Source organism: Lampetra planeri, chromosome 17, assembly GCF_965212315.1.
Source record: "Lampetra planeri chromosome 17, kcLamPlan1.2.h2, whole genome shotgun sequence".
NCBI lineage: Eukaryota > Metazoa > Chordata > Hyperoartia > Petromyzontiformes > Petromyzontidae > Lampetra > Lampetra planeri.
Window position 1 is genome coordinate 12847562 of NC_136123.1, and position 21027 is coordinate 12868588.

Consider the following 21027-nt stretch of genomic DNA (forward strand, 5'->3'; position numbering starts at 1 on the left):
TGGGGATCCCCAGATCCCGAGACAGCTCCAGCATTTTTCCCAATATGAGAGGCTCGAGCAGATCCTGTGGCGTGTCAGGATATGCTGCCATGGCCAGCTCCAACACCGCACCCCTGAACGCCACGGGCGATTCTTCGGGTGCTCGTTGTCGTTGAGCGAATCGCCGATGCGCGTCGTCAGGTGGCTCATAGGCGTCGGCCATTTCCTCAAAAACTCCACATAAAGTCTTCTTCTTATCGGCCGTTATGGAACGGAAAAATCGAACAGATTCGTCGTCCAGTAGAGTCGGCAACACTTCCAAGGCCTCCGCATCGGTCCATCTTGCTGAACGAACCGCCGCCAAAAATCGGCAGGCGAAAGCGCTCCAATCGCCCCCGATAGAGAATTCCTTAACTGTAGTAAGGTGGCGACTCCGACTCCTCTTTACGCCGTCTTCCAATGATGGTTGTTCTGGAGGCAAATTCAAAATGGCGTCGGCCCGCGGCGTGGCCAAGATGGCGGTTTGGCGCCGCGGAGCGCGCAAGATGGCGTCTTCTTGCCGCGTGGCCAATGGCGGCGGCAGGGCAGGCAACGTGGCGGCCCGTGGAGCACCTTCTCGTTCCATCGTCGTCCTTGGCGTAACGAGGTGACATAGATGCGCCAGGACGTCTTTGAGTGTCTCCAGTTGTTCTGCCACCTGTTGCCATCTTTGGTCAGCGTCCGATGTTGTTGACGGACCCGCCATCGCGCCGACATCTTCCACGCCCGTCCCCGTGCTCGCCTCAGCAGGGCTCTCCTCCACCACCCCAGCAGAATCCGTGGTCGGAGGGAATTCGTCGTCGTCGGACGAAGAAGCCGATGCTGGCGCCGGGGGAATTTTCTTCCTTACTTGCCGTTTCACTTCTGACTCCAGTGTAATAAAAGACTTGACCACGATCTCTGGCTCAGTGTCCTTTATTCGGTCCGTACTGCGTTCCCACACGGCTGTCTCTCTTATTCTCTCTGTGCTGGTTCCGATGTCACTCCAGTCCACATCAGCAGCCCCGCTGCTGTTCTTGTCGCTCTTGCAGCCCCACAGCAGCTCCGCTGCTGTACCCTCACACAGCTCCCTTGGCTGTTCCTGCTGCAGCTCTGACAGCCTCGTGCTGTCTCGCCTTCTCGTCGCTCCTGCGACTCTTGGCAGCCACCCCGCTGCCCCTCACACACAGCCTTACTGCCTATCTCTATCTGCAGCTTTACACCTCCCAGTAGCTCCCTACTGTTCCCAGGGTTGGCTCCCGCTTCTGACGGTGCCCCCTCGGCTCGTACCCGCTTAAGGACCCCCTACCTTTCACCCACGTCACCTGGCTCCGCCTCCTCGTGACGTCACATCCGGAAGGTCGCTTTCGCCCGCATTACACTAGTATAAGTACAGGGAATGCAAGTCAATTCACGCGATGTTTTAATCTCTTTTAGCTGTTTGAAAAACACATTGGCCCAATTTGCGCATATAGAAAAGAAATAATATGAAAGTATTTTTACAGATGTGTTTTTAAACATTGACGTAATTTAAATGTGCTAACAAGACTAAACCTTTAATCACATCCAAAAAAGTAATCTGTGCCTGTAACGCCCACAAATTATAAATACATCCAGTATTGTATCCCTATTGTACACATACATGATTTCTGTCTTTGTTTTGTACTTGTAATATGTTGGATAAACATGTTGAGACAAAATTGCACGAATAAATGTTAACCTGCTGTTCCTTTTCATGGTTCTTATCTTTTTCATGGTGATCGGTTGACTTAACGTAAGTGAATTGTGGCACCACGAAGGCATGATATTGGGTGGATTAGAAATAGAAAAGTTATGGCAACAGACATTTAATATAAGTCTTTTATTTAGTAAATCCAAATCATTTTGATCCAGATATTTAGTAAGCTTATATCAATTTCACCCAGACAATTAGTAAATGTAAATCAATTTCACCCAGATCATTAATAAATATTAATCAGATTCCACCAGATATTTAGTAAATCTAAATTACCATTGCTCAGATATTAAGTAAATATAAATCACTTTTCCTTGTAAAATCTATTTGGATTTAAACAATTTGTTTAGGCTATATAACTCATCATTTTGAATCCTATTACTAAATCCAACACATTTTAACTGTTGCTTTTATTACCATGTACTTATTTTTTATTATTATTTTTTAGTTAATTTATTCAATACTTTTTATTCAAAGTTGTAGTGCTTAAAATCGACTCAATTATATCACGTGTCACTTTGTTGCCATAATTTTTTAAAGTAACAATGTGTCACATTTTTTACAGTGCAGGGGCGCCCTAATGTATGTCTGTTGTTAAATGTTTTAATTTCCCGGCGCGTAGACGCCTACTTCCTCCTTACCTTGTTAATGCGTCTTAGACGCCCTAATAATTTTCATAATGGGATTCGGCTTGTCACCCTTTTTGCAGCTGAGACGGCTGACTTTTTACACCGGGGGGGGGGGGGTGATATAATGTGAGGATATATCAGGCTCAATGACGTATCACAACTTGTCATGATGATTGGCTCTGCCGGTCCTGGTTTATAGCCAATGGGGGGAAGCCTAGGGGCGTGGCCCTGACGTAATGGAAAGGTGACAGCTGGAAGTAGGGGATTAGTTCTGCTGGCTTTGGCCACAGCCAATGGGGAGATGAGTCAGGGGCGTGGTCCCGGCAGCTTACGAGGGGGCCTAGAATATTCCATGGAGGCTAGCCAGGATTGGAGGAAACGTATCACGTGACCCGGGTATTAAATAGGGGTGGAGACGAACGACACGTGGTCAGAACGGGAACGAACAGAGGAAAGGGGCCACGCGGGAGCGGGGCTCTGGGTTGCCACGTGGCAGTGTGTCTCTCTCGCTATCTGTCCCTCTCACGCTGCCTGTCAGCAGCGTGAAGGAAAAGCTGTATACAAGTTTAATAAAAGACGGATTCCAGAAGTCGTCTCAACGAGCTTTATTACACTATTTAAGGTGAAAGATTGGCCTGGCTAAGTGCTTTCGTTGCGAATGTTTAACAAATATAAAACGTCCAGTCAACGTTCTTTCGGTTGTGATTCACCATGTCAGACGTTACCATTCCGTATCATTACGCATCGACTTGTGAAAGCTTCTGTGTTGTGCCATTGCCCTGCATTGTCCTGTGCAACTGCGATGGCGACATCGCCAGCAGCATGCGAGTCTGTCTCCACTGCTTGACGAAGACCCCCTGTCTCGTCGAGAAATGACCGGTATGACATTAACATAAGCAATGAGACTGTTACTCGAATTGAATACATGCCCAAACCTCTTCTTGGTTCTTTCGGTAAAGTCACGTGACTTTACCGAAAGAACCAAGAAGATGAATCCCTGCAGTCACGAAAGCTTTAAATCGAAATTTTGCCCAAACCTGTTGGCAAATTTAAACAAATTCGACTATTTTATGAAAAACAAGAGTGTTAATCAGCAAATATACTGAAACTATAGTCGTCGGCAACTTCATTCATTGCAATTCTGGTAACCCACAGGGTGAGCCAATCAGCACGTTGTCCTTTCATCTACAATGTACGAAAAGGCCCGGGATAAACACGGTGCGAATTTAACTGAGAACAAGCAATCTTGTTATTCGTTTCTGTTTAACGTGTTAGATAAGTCACAGTATATGTATCCTAATATTCATAAGTTATTATAGACAACAGATGTTTAAGGCTAGGGTTAATGTTTGATTTGGATGAGAAAAGCGTTAATACATATGTAATGTAGTAACTCGGCGGGAGACGACTTCACGGGTAGCACACTCTTTATTTCACCAACTTCGGTTCACAGGCGACTAACACCCACTGTAGTATCTCGGGTGACCAACACCCACTTGGTTACTCGGGTGACTAACACCCACTTGGTTACCCGGGTGACTAACACCCACTTAGCTACTCGGGTGACTAACACCCACTTGGTTACTCGGGTGACTAACACCCACTTAGCTACTCGGGTGACTAACACCCACTTGGTTACTCGGGTGACTAACACCCACTTAGCTACTCGGGTGACTAACACCCACTGAGCTACTCGGGTGACCAACACCCACTTAGCTACTCTGGCGACTAACGCCCACTGAGCTACTCTGGCGACTAACGCCCACTGAGCTACTCGGGTGACAAACACCCACTGAGCTACTCGGGTGACCAACACCAACTTAGCTACTCTGGCGACTAACGCCCACTGAGCTACTCTGGCGACTAACGCCCACTGAGCTACTCGGGACACACCCTGCCGGGGTGTCCGTCTCGACTGTGGGTCCCCCAGTCCCGACCCACGTGGGCGTCGAACCACGGGTCCCACAGTCTCGCCTCCGAGCCACACAGGGCCCCGGTCCCTACAAGGACAGCGGGACTAGGGGTCTCGGGGCACTATGTCTTCAACTCCGTCTTCGATCTTCAACTGGTTAACAACCCCGAGTGCTCTCGCGCGTCCCCCTTTATACCCCACCTGCGGACGTCGCTGAGAGCACCCATCCTATTTGACCAATCACTGGGCGCTGGCTACGATCCTGTTTTCCCACATCTCAGCGTGCCTCACCACCCACGCCGTGCCGCCCCGTCATCCGTCACTCCCGGCGCGCGCGTCCATACCACGCCCACAACGCGTGCCCAACCCCGCACCCCGTGCCGCCCCGTGATCCATCACTGTCACAGTCGGCGCGCGTCAACACCACCACTACATCACCCCCTACCACATAGCTCGCAGCCGACCCGGCTGCTATAAAAATATACAACACCCCCTCCCCCCAGTGTGCCCCGTAACACAACAACAAGAACAACAACCAACGTAACAACACAACACAACGCGAACACTGCCATCCGCAACCATCAACCAATGCCACTACACAACAACAGAACAATATATACAATCCGGCGAGTGACAATACCAAATGTGTATGCAGAAAAGAAAAAGAAAAAAGAAAAATTTTTCCATTTTTTTTTTTTTCTTCTCTTCCGACTCGTGCAGCGTCCCATTCTATCCGAGCGTCCCTAGAACGGGATATTACCCCGGCAGAGGGGGAACACCGGGCGAGCTCGGTGTTGAAAAATGTCTTCATGAAAAGGGTTGTGCCCTAGCCCGAGTCCGCCTTGCCGGTCCGTCGTACAGCACCAGACGCGGTTGAGCGTCCGGCGGTGCCGGCAGTTCAGGAAGGCACGGGCCAGGCATCGGGGACCAGCGCGTGCCGCGGGGTTCCGGTTCCCGACGGTCAGCAGCCGTCAGGCCCGAGACACCTGGGGGAGGGTCAGGTGGAGACACGTGAGGATCAGCCTGCGACACATACCTCCCCGAGTCGACGGTCACATCACACGCCCGGTCGTTACGGCACAGAACGGGGTCACACGGTGCCGCATAGGGCTTCAGTCTGGAGGGGTGCACGTACCAACGGCGTTTTCCCCATTTAATCTGTATACTCTGGGGTCGTGCAACCCGCACAATTTCCACCGGTCCCCTCCAAGGTCTCAACAATTTGGGGGACGTAGCCAACGGTGCATGTGGACAATGCAGCCAGGCCTTATCGCCTGGTTTCCAATCGTGCGTATGCACCCTCCGTCCATGCAATCTCTCGTTCGCGATTTGCCGAGACCGCGAATTCAATCTCGCCGCCTCCCGCGCTTCAGCCAATTTGGCGATATTAAATTTGATGTGGTCTGCCAATTTTGATTTTGCACGTGGCTGGGAAATCCCCAGTTGGACGTCCATGGCCGGATCGGCCTCCCGCCCATACATGGGGAAAACCCCGTCGCCGCATGAGGGGCCATTCGATAGGCCGCGAGTACCCCCGGCACCTGTAAGTCCCAATCAACCTGATCGTCGCAGACCTGTTGGCACAGCATAGACGTAATCGTCCTGTTCAGACGCTCAACCATCCCGTCAGTCTGCGGGTGGTACGGGGAAGTCCGCACTTTCTTTGTACCCAACAGGTCGCACACCTCGCGCAACAAAACGCTCGAAAAATTCTTTCCTTGATCCGTCAGCAAGCGTTCGGGGGCGCCCTTGTCCAAAACATAACCCTGGACGAAGGCGTCCGCAACCGCTGCAGCCGACTGGTTGGCGAGTGGCCATGCCATGGGCCATCGGGAGAAGTACTCTACGCCAACCAGCAGGAACCTATTTCCCCTCGGCGTAGCAGGAAAGGGCCCCAAGATGTCTAACGCAACCAATTCGTTTGTGCGCGAAACTTGAATGGATTGCAGCGGTGGATTAGCCGCCAATGGTGGCGGTTTTCTTCGGGCGCACCCTACGCATCCCTTAAGAATGTTCGCCACGTCGTTACCCATCCCCGGCCAATAATAGTCTCGCTGGATTAGGGCGAGCGTTTTGTGAAAACCCAGATGCATGAGTCGTTCATGAGCAGCCAGAACGACCCTACCCCGCATAGCAAAAGGCACAACAAGCACGTGATGCCGGGACATGTTGTCCCAATTCATCAAGAGGCCCTGTCTGCACACCCAGGAACCGACCCGCGCATCCCCTACCTCGGGAGCGTCAACTTTTCGACGTAGCGTAAGCAGGGAGCTGTCGGACATTTGGAGACGGCCCCACTCAATGAGGGGCAACGATAACAGCGAGTCCCTCCCCGTGGGAGCGTCGACACCCGGGGTGTCAGTGGCGGCGAGCGCAACTCCCGCGGTGTCGGCGACCGGGGGTTTACACCGCGCCGATCCCAGCAAACATGCGCAGTCCGTGCGCGGTGGCAACCGCGACAAGGCGTCCGCATTTGAGTGTCGTAATCCCTTGCGGTAAATCGTCGTGAATTGGTAGTCCTGAAGGACCTCCAACCATCGGGACAATTGGCCCGATGGCTGCGCCACCCGCATAGCGTATTGGAGAGCCGCATGGTCCGTACGAACCGTAAAATGACGGCCGTAAAGATACGGCCTGAATTGCTGTGTAAAAAACACAATCGCTAACAATTCACGGCGAGTCACGCAATAGCGTTGTTCGGCGGGGGAAAGAACTCTACTACCGTAGGCGACCACCCGTTCAACCCCCCCGACCACCTGTGAGAGCACTCCCCCGATACCCGTGTTGCTGGCATCCGTGTCAAGCAAAAACGGTTGTGTGAAATCGGGGTAACACAAGGGGGGAGCCTGCACCAAGGCGTTACGAAGGGAGCAGAACGCAGCCTCCTCTTCTGCCCCCCAGTGAAACCGCACACCCTTAGCCGTCAAAGCGTGCAGGGGCCTGGCTATGGTGGCAAACTGCTTGACAAACCGACGGTAATAGGAGGCGAATCCAATAAAGCTGCGAACCTCCGTGACCGAGGTTGGCGTTGGCCATGAGCTGACGCAGTGCGTCTTAGCAGGGTCTGTCGAGATCCCTGAACGACTCACGATATGGCCCAAATACCTGACCGATTCCCGAAGCAGAAAACATTTAGCCGGTTTAAATTTAAGCTTAGCGGAACGCATCCTGAGGAACACCGCTCTCAGTCGCTGGAGGTGCTCCTCAAAAGTCCGGCTAAAAACGATGATATCGTCGAGATAAATCAAACAGGTGTCCCATTGGAGGCCCGACAAAACCAATTCCATGAGCCTCTGGAACGTGGCGGGAGCGGAATGTAAGCCCATGGGCAAACGGTTGAATTCAAATAGGCCACCAGGTGTCCGGAAAGCGGTTTTAGGTTTAGATTCGTTATCGAGGGGCAATTGCCAAAATCCGGAAAGCAGATCGAGTGTGGAAAAAAACTGTGCTCCCACCAAGGCATCCAGCGACTCATCCATTCTGGGGAGCGGATACGCATCCGCCATCGAGATTTTGTTTAAGCGGCGGAAATCGACACAGAACCGCAAAGACCCGTCCTGTTTTTTAACTAGGACAATAGGAGCACCCCACGGACTAGAAGAGGGCGAAATGATGTCGGCCGCCAACATATCATTAACCACCGACTGCACATGCTCCTTCTCGGCTGGGCTGAGCCGGAAGGGATTCTGTCGAATAGGGGCTACGTCCCCCATAGCTATGTGGTGGCGCAACAGGTCTGTGCAGCCGATATCGTACTTATGTCTGCTGAACACGTCAGCAAACTCGAGTAGCAAACCCCTCAATGCTCCCAATTGCACCTTGGACAAGTTAGCAGACCCGGCACACAACGAGTCCAACCACTCTGTCCCCTCATCACTTGGAGGATGCGACTCGACACTGAAATCGGCGTGAGCAACGAGCTGTTCCTAAACGGGTAGCGGCGCGGCGTGAGCCAGCACCGTTCCCTGCGTAATTATGGCCGGCTGCGACCCCGTATTCAGGACCATTACGAACGGCTCACTGTCCCCTCTCACCATGGTTTGAGCTACCGCCAAGTCGAGGCCACTTTTGGCCCTGTTAGACGGCCCCAACAGTACTCCCTGTGCCCCCGCACCCACCCCGAGTGGTTTCCTCAACCGAAGGGGTACCAACATTTGCGATCCCGGGGGCACCCGTACAGTCTGAGTTGCCAGCGCCTGCACCGTCGCACAAACCGTGCGTATTTTGGTAGGGCTTGTCAAGAACGCAACCCGCCGTCCCGACGGAAGCTCAATGCAGGCCTGATCTATGAGAATTTTGATGGGCATTTTGGACAAAAAGTCCGTACCTAGCAAACAAGGAACGGCCAGCGATGATGATACAAAAATAGGGCCCGCCAATTTGATGTCACCAATGCAAATACTCGCCCGAATCTGGCCGATGATCCCCAGGGATCCCCCATTCGCCGCATAAAATGGCACATCCACAGGCAGAAGGGGTCGACTTTGGACGGGAAGAATGTTATAAATAAGGTCCGAAATGATAGTGGCCGACGCACCCGTGTCCACAAGCACTCGGACCTCAACCCCGTCAATAAACCCCGTTACCACGGACGACCCGGCCGACGCAGCCACTATCCTGTGGGCCAATTCGGACCATTCGACTGCTTGCGGGCCGTGTACGGACCCCCCCCGCCGAAGTGAACCCCCGGCACCCAGCCGCGGACCCCCCACCGCCAAGCGGCGACCCGAACGTGCCGCGTATGTGGACCGGGCGTGTGAGGTGCCGCGACTTGCCGGGTTTAGTTGGGATGACTTGTGGGCCTGGTCGTCGTCCCGACGTGGTCCCGTGGCGCGCTGACGCGGAGCCCGGCACCCGGCTGCGACGTGACCCCGAAGGCCGCAGTTGTAGCAGACGACGAGGGACGTCGTAGGTTTCGGTTGCTCCAGCTTGCGGGATGAACGTGTGGGTGAACGACCTCCCGTTCTCCACTCCCCCGGACGCGATACAGCGAAGGCCTGCTCCCGATCCGCAGCTGGCTGAGGCTCGGCGATCGTGGCGGCCAGTGCCGCGTTCTCCGCCAATTTGCAGACGACCGTCGGCTTGCGCTTGAGGACCTCGTACGCGTGAATACTCGTGGCGATCGCCAGGGAGCAGATATCCGTTTCGTCCGCCACATTGATGGGAACTCCCAACTCGTGGGCCAACGCCAGCAGCTGCTCCGTCACCATGGCGTCCTTCCCCTCCTTGTCCATGCGGGGAAAAGCTGCGTCCGCCAAAGCGAGCAGCGCCGTGCGATAGGCGAGCGTTGTTTCCCCAACCACCTTCCGCCGATCGTAGAATTGGTGGTGGCAGGTCGAGGGCAGGCCGAACACCTTAGCCATGAGGTGTAGCGCGGCCTGGAGCGTTGAGCGAGACGACCTTGGGGCCGATGTGAAGGCTGCAAGCGCGTCGTCATCGAGCATCGCTGGCAGAGCACGCAGGGCAGTGGTGTCGGACCACCCCGACATTTCTTGATGTGCGAGGAACCTTCGGTGGAAGGCTCCCCAGTCGCCTCCGTCTGCCTTGAACGCCGACAGCGCGGGCAATCGTTGCTGGAGGACTCGGTCGTCGTCGTCGTCGGAACGATTTTCCCCCGCGCCACTGTGGTTGTACAAAATGTCGGCTCTGTCAGCAGTCGCACCCTGGAGAGCTCCGGCGCGCGCCGATGACGCGGGCCGCGCTGAGTGGAGATCTCCGGCCACGTGGTGTCCCCGCTTCCCGCCAAACAATGGCAGTCCCTCAAAAACGGCGCCAACCTCAAAACTTTTGTCGCGAAGCGCCTTCTGGCGGGAACCCTCCAGCCGCGCCGCCTCCTCCAACCCCGCAGCCGTCCCTCCGCCCGCTGGAACGGAGATCTCCGCCAAAACTGCAGCGGCGGCGAGCAGCAACTCCGCCAGGCGGGAGTGCGCGTCCTGTAGGCTGGTGTCGGAGGCGAGCTGAGCGTCGGCCATCGCCGCGAAGTGCTGCATCGGCGGCAACTCCTCGTCCTCTCCTCCCGAGGTTGGTGTCTCAAGTACGCCGTCGTCTTCCCGATCTCGCTCGTGGGTACGGGTAGTCTTCCTAGTATCCATTCTTCTTGAAGACAGGTTTACTTCTGACGCCAGTTGTAATGTAGTAACTCGGCGGGAGACGACTTCACGGGTAGCACACTCTTTATTTCACCAACTTCGGTTCACAGGCGACTAACACCCACTGTAGTATCTCAGGTGACCAACACCCACTTGGTTACTCGGGTGACTAACACCCACTTGGTTACCCGGGTGACTAACACCCACTTAGCTACTCGGGTGACTAACACCCACTTGGTTACTCGGGTGACTAACACCCACTTAGCTACTCGGGTGACTAACACCCACTTGGTTACTCGGGTGACTAACACCCACTTAGCTACTCGGGTGACTAACACCCACTGAGCTACTCGGGTGACCAACACCCACTTAGCTACTCTGGCGACTAACGCCCACTGAGCTACTCTGGCGACTAACGCCCACTGAGCTACTCGGGTGACAAACACCCACTGAGCTACTCGGGTGACCAACACCCACTTAGCTACTCTGGCGACTAACGCCCACTGAGCTACTCTGGCGGCTAACGCCCACTGAGCTACTCGGGACACACCCTGCCGGGGTGTCCGTCTCGACTGTGGGTCCCCCAGTCCCGACCCACGTGGGCGTCGTACCACGGGTCCCACAGTCTCGCCTCCGAGCCACACAGGGCCCCGGTCCCTACAAGGACAGCGGGACTAGGGGTCTCGGGGCACTATGTCTTCAACTCCGTCTTCGATCTTCAACTGGTTAACAACCCCGAGTGCTCTCGCGCGTCCCCCTTTATACCCCACCTGCGGACGTCGCTGAGAGCACCCATCCTATTTGACCAATCACTGGGCGCTGGCTACGATCCTGTTTTCCCACATCTCAGCGTGCCTCACCACCCACGCCGCGCCGCCCCGTCATCCGTCACTCCCGGCGCGCGCGTCCATACCACGCCCACAACGCGTGCCCAACCCCGCACCCCGTGCCGCCCCGTGATCCATCACTGTCACAGTCGGCGCGCGTCAACACCACCACTACACATACGTTGATGTTGTCAGTCTCAGTTGTTAACACGTCTCCATGATGCAGGCATCTGTATAGAGCAGGGGTTCTCAATCTTTTTGGTAATGTGCCACCCCCCCTCCCAATCTCAGCTCCAAATATAAAATGTTCTTTAACTCAGGGCCACGATAGATGGAGATAAATAGAGAGATCACATGTCCACGCATCTGGTCATTGTGTTTCGTGTGGTAGGCGAGTGCGTTTATCACCGCGAACAAGGCGTTGACATTTCAGCGCAATTTTGACATTTATCTTGCACGGCATCTACGCCGCAGACTGCTCCCCTTTCCGATCATCCTCTCAGCCCCAGAGGGTACGCGATCCCTCGATCAAAAGGTGCTGGCGTAGAACCACTGCTGAGATACCTCACAGCAATCTCTCATCACAATTCCAAGGGACTGCAACGGTAGTGAGATGTTAACTACCTCGCCTGGGTATGAAGGAGGTCGTGGGTTCGATCCGCAACCCTGATGCCTGTATATATTTGGAATTTGCATGTCTCTCCTCCTGTGGTCGTGTGGAATTTCTCCGTGTCCTCCGGTTTTCCCTTCCACATTTATCAACATGCATCGAGAAGTATTTGGCTGCTATCATTTCCACATAACAAACTAAAGCTATTAAACTATGTTTATTTTAGCAGGTAAGGCCCACTGAAAAATATTTCATTTTTTAGAAGCGACCTGGCAATCACACATGATAGCTCAACAAAGTGGCTTATCATGTGGAAATTCTAGCAGCGAAAGTCTAAACGTGGAGGGAAAACCGGAGAACCCGGAGAAAAATGCACGCGACCACGGGGAGAGAGGGAGACATGCAAACTCCAAATATACAGCAGGCGCCAGGGTTGGGATCGAACCCACGACCTTCTGAAAACCAAGCGAAATAGTTAACATCTCGCCACCGTGGCGAGATGTTGCCACATTTAGAAACATGCGCTTAGCCTTAGAGTCTTGACTTAAAGCTTTCGTGACTGCAGGAATTCATATTCTTGGGTCTTTCGGTAAAGTCACGTAGATAGGTGTTTTTTTTATTTTAACTTTACCGAAAGACCCAAGAATATGCGTTAAGAGCATTTGGCTGCTATAAATGCCCACATGATAAGCCACTTCGTTGAGCTATCATTTGTGATAGCCAGTTCGCTTCTGAAAAGAGCTACACAGCTCAGTGGGCCTTACCTGGTAAATTAAATCAAAACTTTAAAAAGTTCAACATCTCCGGCATCTCTGCTCACGCCAGGAATCGTCTGGCTCGGCACTGAGTGTCGGCTGCCGGGGGTCGCCACCGTCTTACACCGTAGAGGAGTGGGCGGGGCAACCCTCACGCCTCCTGGTGGCCACTCTCGCGCATCGCGTCCGTGAGAGCGCAGAGCTCGAGAGGAGGGGGCAGAATAGAAGGAGGAGGGGAGGGTAGGAGGAGGAGGGGGGCCTGGAGGGGGATGGAGGAGGGGGGCCTGGAGGGGGATGGAGGAGGGGGGCCTGGAGGGGGATGGAGGAGGGGGGCCTGGAGGGGGATGGAGGAGGGGGGCCTGGAGGGGGATGGAGGAGGGGGGCCTGGAGGGGGATGGAGGAGGGGGGCCTGGAGGGGGATGGAGGAGGGGGGCCTGGAGGGGGATGGAGGAGGGGGGCCTGGAGGGGGATGGAGGAGGGGGGCCTGGAGGGGGATGGAGGAGGGGGGCCTGGAGGGGGATGGAGGAGGGGGGCCTGGAGGGGGATGGAGGAGGGGGGCCTGGAGGGGGATGGAGGAGGGGGGCCTGGAGGGGGATGGAGGAGGGGGGCCTGGAGGGGGATGGAGGAGGGGGGCCTGGAGGGGGATGGAGGAGGGGGGCCTGGAGGGGGATGGAGGAGGGGGGCCTGGAGGGGGATGGAGGAGGGGGGCCTGGAGGGGGATGGAGGAGGGGGGCCTGGAGGGGGATGGAGGAGGGGGGCCTGGAGGGGGATGGAGGAGGGGGGCCTGGAGGGGGATGGAGGAGGGGGGCCTGGAGGGGGATGGAGGAGGGGGGCCTGGAGGGGGATGGAGGAGGGGGGCCTGGAGGGGGATGGAGGAGGGGGGCCTGGAGGGGGATGGAGGAGGGGGGCCTGGAGGGGGATGGAGGAGGGGGGCCTGGAGGGGGATGGAGGAGGGGGGCCTGGAGGGGGGTGGAGGAGGGGGGCCTGGAGGGGGATGGAGGAGGGGGGCCTGGAGGGGGATGGAGGAGGGGGGCCTGGAGGGGGATGGAGGAGGAATGAGATGGAGGGGGTAGGTAGGAGGGAAGGGGTGGAGGGGGAGGATGGATGAGGGAGGCGGGGCTGAATGAGAGAGGCGGGGCTGGAGGAGGGGGCGGGGCTGGAGGAGGGGGCGGGGCTGGAGGAGGGAGCGGGGCTGGAGGAGGGGGCTCCTGTCAGGGTGGACAGGAGGTGACGCGGCCGCCGCGGTGCATTGCGGCCGCCGGTACCACCACAAGGCGTCCGTCAGCACAGCGAGGCCCAAGGCGGCAAGGTCCCACGTAGCGAGGGTGCACGCAGTGAGGGGGTCGGGGGGCCACGCAGTGAGGGCCAGTAGAGCAACCAAGGAGTCCCTGCTCGGGCCCATGGCCTCGCCGCAGAAGAAGAGAGGCGGCGTTGGCGGCGTTAGTAACGGCGCCGTGAAGTCGCCTTGGAGCAAAGCGCTGAGCGCCGGCGCGCAATGGGGAGACAAGGCAAGAGGAGGCCCCGTCCCATCATCCCTCATCGATCTGATATCTCATCGATCTGATGTCTCATCGATCTCTGTCATGTCTCATCGATCTCTAAACTCTCATCTCTGGTTTCTCTCTCAACCGTGCCTAGATAAGGGCCAAGCCATTCCCTCCTGCTGCCTCTCATCTCGCCTCCATCGCTGTGGTGTCCATCAGCTCCCTGGGACGAGGCGGGCCCACCGCCTCGTCTCCAACCATCTCCCACCCCACCGCCTCCCACCCCACCATCTCCCACCGTCTCCCACCCCACCATCTCCCGCCGTCTCCCACCCCCACCATCTCCCGCCGTCTCCCACCCCTTCCAGCCCCCGTCTCCACGCGGCCCCCCCTGGCGAAGAGGCCCCCAGGGGGGACACCCAGTGGAGTAGCATGGGCGAGATGTTCACTCCCTCGCCTGGCGTACAGGAGGTCGTGGGTTCCATCCCTACCCTGACGAGGCCTGCTGCTGCTGTATATTTGGAGTTTGCGTGTCTCTCTCCTCGTAGTCGCGTGGATTTTTCTCCGGGTCCGCCGGTTTTTCTCCTCCACATTTAGAATCAACATCACGCGTTCAGATTATTTGGCTGCTTTACATTTTCACATTATAAGCCACTTTGTTGAGCTATCATTTGTTGCGTCTGATAAAGAGCTACACAGCTCAGTGCACTTTACCTGGTACAATATAAAATATATATAGTTGAGTGGAATGGTTTGTGGGGTTTCAAGTCGCTGCTTTTAAAGTGGCGACCAGAGACACATCAGCCGCACGTGAAACCCAATACATGCCCTTGCCACTTTCAGGCATGGCAGTATTTATTGCTTTACAAGTTTCAAAAATAGTCGCGTGACATTGCATCTCATTAAGACGTTTATTTATTATACCAATGCTCCGTAATATTTGTACATTCAGGGTAAGTATGCACATCTAGACACGACTTCAGTGTTGCATCTGGCGTTTGTCGCGTTAAAATCATTGCAGGAGCCGTGCAGGCGATATTCCTTGCACAAGAGAGTTGTCTCCGTGACTTCTCATTTGGTCGTGGGTTTTTGTTGGTTTGTTATATCTTTAAACAACTTATTTTGGCATTCTCTGCCAAGTATCGTTATTCTCCCGAGTGATCAATGGCGGTGGCTTCGGGTGGCGCGCGGGGTCTCCGTAACGGCTTCGTCTCTGCGATCCTCTTCAGGACGAGTTCCTGGACGTCATCTACTGGATCCGTCAGATCATTGGGCTGGTTCTGGGTGTCGTCTGGGGAGTCGTTCCCCTCAAGGGGATTGTCGCCATCCTGCTGTGAGTACGCGCAAACCAACAACGCAATGCTCGTGTACCACCCCGAGCTGCTTCGTGTGCGTGTCATCCTACCGCATTGATAAACTAAAACTCAACTATCTGTATTTGAAATTCAGCTATCGTTTTTTATTGTACCAGGGTAAGGCCCACTGAGCTGTGGTAGCTCCTTATCAGAAGTGACCTGACTCACACAAATGAAAGCTCAATTAAGTGGCTTGTGGAAATTTATAGCAGTCAAATACTCTTAAACGCCTGAGGTTGATTCTAAATATGGAGGGAAAAACCAGAGGACCTGGATAAAAATCCACGCGCCCACGGAGAAACACGCAAACTGAAAATATACAGCAGGCGTCAAGGTCAGGATTGAACCCACGACCTGCTGCATACCAGGCGAGGTAGTTAACATCTTACCAGTGACACCCACTTAGCACACAGGTCATCAGAAACTTGCAAATGTGTGATGTTCATATTTGATGGTGGTAAACACATCTGATTGGATTGTTGATGATGTAATGACCCACATTTAAAAACTGTATTTTTGTAAACACTGGTTTAACATATACGAATTGAAGCACTTTGATTCTTGTTATTAAAGTACATTAGGATCTATGGATGAAATGCACCTTACAAATAAAAATTATTATTAACATGAGCTTAACATGCTTTTTATTGATACCATCTGGCCAAGGAGGACAGAAATGGGGATGGAGCAGAAGCTGAATCCACAGAGCCACGTGGCTTATGGAGCACTGGAACAAGTATTGGAGCCAAGCTCTTGATTATGGAACAGCCCAGGAATATTGCTGGGCCGCCAAGCCAGTGATCGTGGACGCATAGCGTCAGTGTGTTATGAGAAGCGTATCTTTAGGCAACTGTGTGAAGCATTTTAAAAATATATACACTCGATTTAAGGTCCCTATTACTGTGATTTATTTTACGGGGAGGGGCGTTTGGTGAAGAAATTGAGCTCTCAAGACTTGCAACGTTACTCATCTTCACTCTGGTCTCAACACAAAAGATGACCGTATTATATGTGCGTAACTCTGTAACGTCAGAGGAATAACAGTAAACAATGGTTGTCCTAACTCTAAAGCAAGTCTCCCTGCTGAAACAAACCTGGGGCGATGCTCGTCTCTTGAAAGGAGATTGGTCACAGCTGAAATTTCTCACAGTTGACTTTCAAATATGACGATAGGCCGAGTTCTCCACGCATTGCTGAATACTTTAAAAGTTTGTCTGAAGTTTTAAGAAGCTGCAGTGGGGTCAGCACGGACTTGCAGGGGATGGCCAATCGTGGCCAACTTTGATCTCCCACTCGCTGGGTTGTCAGCTGTATTTAGACATAAACCACTCTCCCAGTCACAGTATGTGATGAGTTCTGATCGTCTGAACAAACAACGCTATCATATGGACACCATTAATGTTGCTCGCAACTCAGGGTTTAACGATTCACCACCTCCACAATTCAATGAGTTGTCAAACAGTGGTCACAGTTCAATTCACAAATACATTCCTATCTGCCATTATGCTGCATATAAAATCTATAAGTGGTATGAATGTATAACATGTAAACAATTGCTTTTTGCCTGCGCAGTGCAATGCATGTTTGAAACGTAAGATTCGATTTTGTTACCATACTGAGAACCCCCAATGAGCAAGATAAAAAAAGGCTGAGAACAAGACCCTGCCACTTGCCCCTTTTGATACATTTTCACGAGTCATATTTGAATCCAGCGTTATTCCCATTCAGGGAGCGCACATTTTGAGTTGTGTGGTCCTGGTCTGTGTGTTCCCACAGATTCTGCGTGATAAACGCAGGCTTGCTCTACTTGTACTTCAGTAACTTCCAAAAGGTGGACGAGGAGGAGTATGGTGGCACGTGGGAGCTGACCAAGGAGGGCTTCATGACATCTTTCTCTTTATTCTTGGTGAGACTGTCCTCATTCTTATTCAGCGCTTGGCATTCTCACAAACAGTAATTTTTAAAGTAAACTCATTTTAATTTGCAAGTTTGAATATTGTAGTATAATACTAAGGAAAACAAAGAGCTGTCGTAATCTGTAAAATATGGTCTATGGAATGCTTGATTTTCACTCGATCATATTTTCAGTAGCATATTTGAATATTGTTGCATGTAGCTATATTATGTCATTTGAATGTGAAGTTGTAAAAATCATTCGAGAGAATCTCATAAATCTTGACTTAAAGCTTTCGTGACTGCAGGAATTCATATTCTTTGGGTCTTTCGGTAAAGTCACGTAGAACAATTTTTTTAACAAAAAACTACGTTTCAATCGCAACAGAAGCAATCGTCATCAGGAGAAATATGACGATTTATTGTGTTGCGATGGAAACGTCGTAGTTTTTTGTAAAAAAAATTGTTCTACGTGACTTTACCGAAAGACCCAAAGAATAGAATCTCTGATACTAATCATGTACAAACCCTGTAGCCAAAATATCTTCAACAGCGATTGGAGCACGATCTTATTAGACTTCAGAAGGGAGGCCAAACCTGGTTACAACTTAGATGGTTGAGCATTATCTAAAGGTCATAATAAACAATTAAAGATCTACCAATGAGTGCACAAACAATCGGTAAAATTGAATTGTTTTTTTCAATCAATTTGGCAAATTCCAGCCCTGGGAAATTAGAAATACCTGTGGAGGGATGAACCTTTCACAGTGTAGTAAGGTGCATAGGAAAGTGTTTCCCCCTAGTGTGCGTGTAAAATAATGTTACTTGAAAAGGAATCGCGAAAGGCCGAATGCAGGCTTAATGATTCACATGGGCGATGCACTGCTGGCGAGGGATCTGAATGACCACACGGCCTCGTGACATGACACCAAAAGACACTGAATTTGAATACAAGTGAGAAAAAGGCAATTGATAATTGTTTTTTTACCCTTCTATCTGGCAACAAAACTGACACCTTTTTACAAGGAGTCATGTTTGCATAGACCGCAATACCTGCAGTCATAATACAAACAAAAGACATAACTCTGATAATGTGCACTGTCCTCAAGTAGGATGCCGGACCAGCTAATGATAATGTGCACTGTCCTCAAGGACAGTGCACATTATCAGAGTTATGTCTTTTGTTTGTATTATGACTGCAGGTATTGCGGTCTATGCAAACATGACTCCTTGTAAAAAGGTGTCAGTTTTGTTGCCAGATAGAAGGGTAAAAAAACAATTATCATATTTTTACTGGCAAATGAGGTTCCCATAGTGTAAAAAGGCAATTGTTTACATTGTTTTCCTTTTTTTCAGGTTGTCTGGGCGATCTTCTACACTGCATTACATTTCGAATGACCTTGGATAATTTTGAAAAATAAATATTTTTTTGTCCATAGTTATGGTAAAGTTTTTAAACATGTGTTTTAAACACTGCTATCCCATGCAAGCACCATTTATATTGTGGCCAGACTACTTTTTTTAATAGTTTGAACCACACTTTCATGTGTATGGGGACAGTTTAATGAAATATCATAGCCCAAGTCATAGTTCACTACATATTAATTCAAAGCTTTGGTATGGAGACTATTGAAAATGTGCCATCCGTCAGAAGGACATTTAAGGCTGGTCCGGCATCCTATTGTGAAAAATACGCATGCATTTAGATTCCTGAGCGATGACCAGTGTACAAGCAAGTTTCATCTCAAAAGCAATCGCGTGAACACATGGGCAGTAATCAACATTTTAAGTGTCCTTTTAAGAAGTACTGTGTTATGGTATTTTTAACCCACAAATTGGAAGATACCAAAGTAGCATATTTTATCCGACTACATTTTGGCAGCTGCCAGTATCTTAACAGGACTTATCTGCAAACAAGTTGTAGAATTTTTCAAACCCATCAGAGTGGGCTGTGCACCCACCACAGGTTAAGAGCTCATCCTCCACGCAGAATGTTAAGGTGGTTACGAAATGAATAAAAATTAAGCGATTTTATACGTGTTGTATTCTCAATCATTTAATCCACACATTTTTATTTTTTTACATTTATTTGCAGTGTCTATCTTAATACAGCATAGACTCCAATGTTAAATTTATGTTAAATTTAAATAATCACTGTAAACGTATACCTGTGACAATCTAAATCAAGATGCACTTTGTTACGAATGGCATAGGATACATTTTTAAGCTGTTGAATGAGGCACTTGAGCAGAGCCTTGCTCGACGATGCTTTAGAATTTGGATGCCGAGAGGCTGAGCATCCACTTGGGAACCTTTATGAAGCTGGGGATAACGCACGACATCCAGGCGAGCCCTGGGACCTGTGTCACCAAAAACTTGAGTGACGTGTAGTTAACTGGCGCGCTGCCTGCAACACAACATTCACAATAGTAAAACAAAACGAGAACAGCATCAGGCGAGGACCCTTTCCATCAGACTGTTCCCAAAAAAACTGGTGTCGCAGCAGCCATCGAAGTACCTGGGTTTCAGCCACTTCACGGAAATAATTTACATTTGAAAGGCGCATTTGATCCATATATTCCAATGTGCCATTGAAAGCAGTAAATAAACAGAACTAGGAAATAAAGCGCAGTTTTTAAAGAGATGAGTTTTCAAGACAGACAAATATTGCCACCGATTCTGTCTTATTAAGCTCACTTGCCAGCGTACGTTATGAAAATCTACCAGTAGCAAAAGGTGCGCATTTTATTTAGCACCTGTGCCGCTACCCCATGAATGCTGCTCCTGGTAAAGGTGTTTCGATTACATATATATTTGCACGTTATCTCTTCTAAGGCGTTTTTCTGTCTCGGTGCAGCAGATTTTCCAGTCTGGTCAGATGTTCCCAATGTACGGATATTTCACGTCAAATACCTCGTTGGATTATGGTTTTAACTCTACATAAAGCACCAGCCTTCACCCCTTATTGTCAAATAATTGTTTGTGTTCAACTGTATATTAGAGGTCGAGGCCCATTAAATGTGACAAAAATAATGGCCTCGAACGAAAAATATTTGACAAAAACTAATTATCGCTATAACCAGCAGAGGGCACTGGTGAATAAGTAGCGAGAGGGTCGCTTGTCCTCAGGATGGGATGACACGACACCTGACCCTCGCCAGACTAAATTATATAAACTTTATTTAATTTACCAGGTAAGGCCCACTGAGCTGTACAGCTCTTTTTAAATCCTTTATATTAAATTCGCTTGCTTGCTTGCGCACTTACGACCGTGCAAATCTTTCGGTCGTTTTTTAACCCACTTTCCGTGATCCAATCGAGCTGACATTTTGCACAGACTCGTTGTGCGTGACAATTTATTTTCGTGAAATTTTTTTTCAAAAATTTTCCACTTTTTAGGAAAAAAAAATTTCAGATTTAATTTAAAATACCAATGTGATAAAAATGAAACTCTTACTCAAGAAAAACAGAAATGAATAATAAAATAAAACCGATGCCACGCATATAAAGGATTTATAGTGAAAAACTTTGTTTTTACGGGTTAATTTTTTCAGAAGCGACCTGGCCACAAATGATAGTTCAACGAAGTGGCTTTAATTAAAATTTATAGCAGGCAAATACTCTAAACGCTTCAGACTAGATTCAAAGCTTTCGTGACTGCAGGAATTACTCTTTGGTTCCTTCGGTAAAGTCAAGTAGAAAAAAATGTAATAATAGAATACGACGTTTCGATTGCAACAC

The 21027-nt window shown here is 51.0% G+C and overlaps 2 protein-coding genes across 3 annotated transcripts in view; one reads left to right on the forward strand and one right to left on the reverse strand.

Moving 5' to 3' along the window:
- Window positions 1-13751: 13751 nt before the first annotated feature.
- Window positions 13752-19320, forward strand: LOC144723393 (GEL complex subunit OPTI-like). The gene is made up of 4 exons (XM_078602131.1): window positions 13752-14062; window positions 15268-15371; window positions 17170-17299; window positions 18643-19320. The coding sequence occupies exons 1-4, from the start codon at window positions 13955-13957 to the stop codon at window positions 18682-18684; spliced, it is 384 nt and encodes a 127-aa protein (XP_078458257.1). The 5' UTR covers window positions 13752-13954; the 3' UTR covers window positions 18685-19320.
- A 6-nt stretch (window positions 19321-19326) lies between these two features.
- Window positions 19327-21027, reverse strand: part of DHRS1 (dehydrogenase/reductase 1) — a 30680-nt gene continuing 28979 nt past the window's right edge. For both annotated transcript variants that reach the window (XM_078602129.1, XM_078602130.1), the window contains exon 9: window positions 19327-19693. In XM_078602129.1, the coding sequence (XP_078458255.1) occupies window positions 19557-19693 (137 nt within the window). In that variant the 3' untranslated portion in view covers window positions 19327-19556. The remainder of the gene's footprint in view (window positions 19694-21027) is intronic.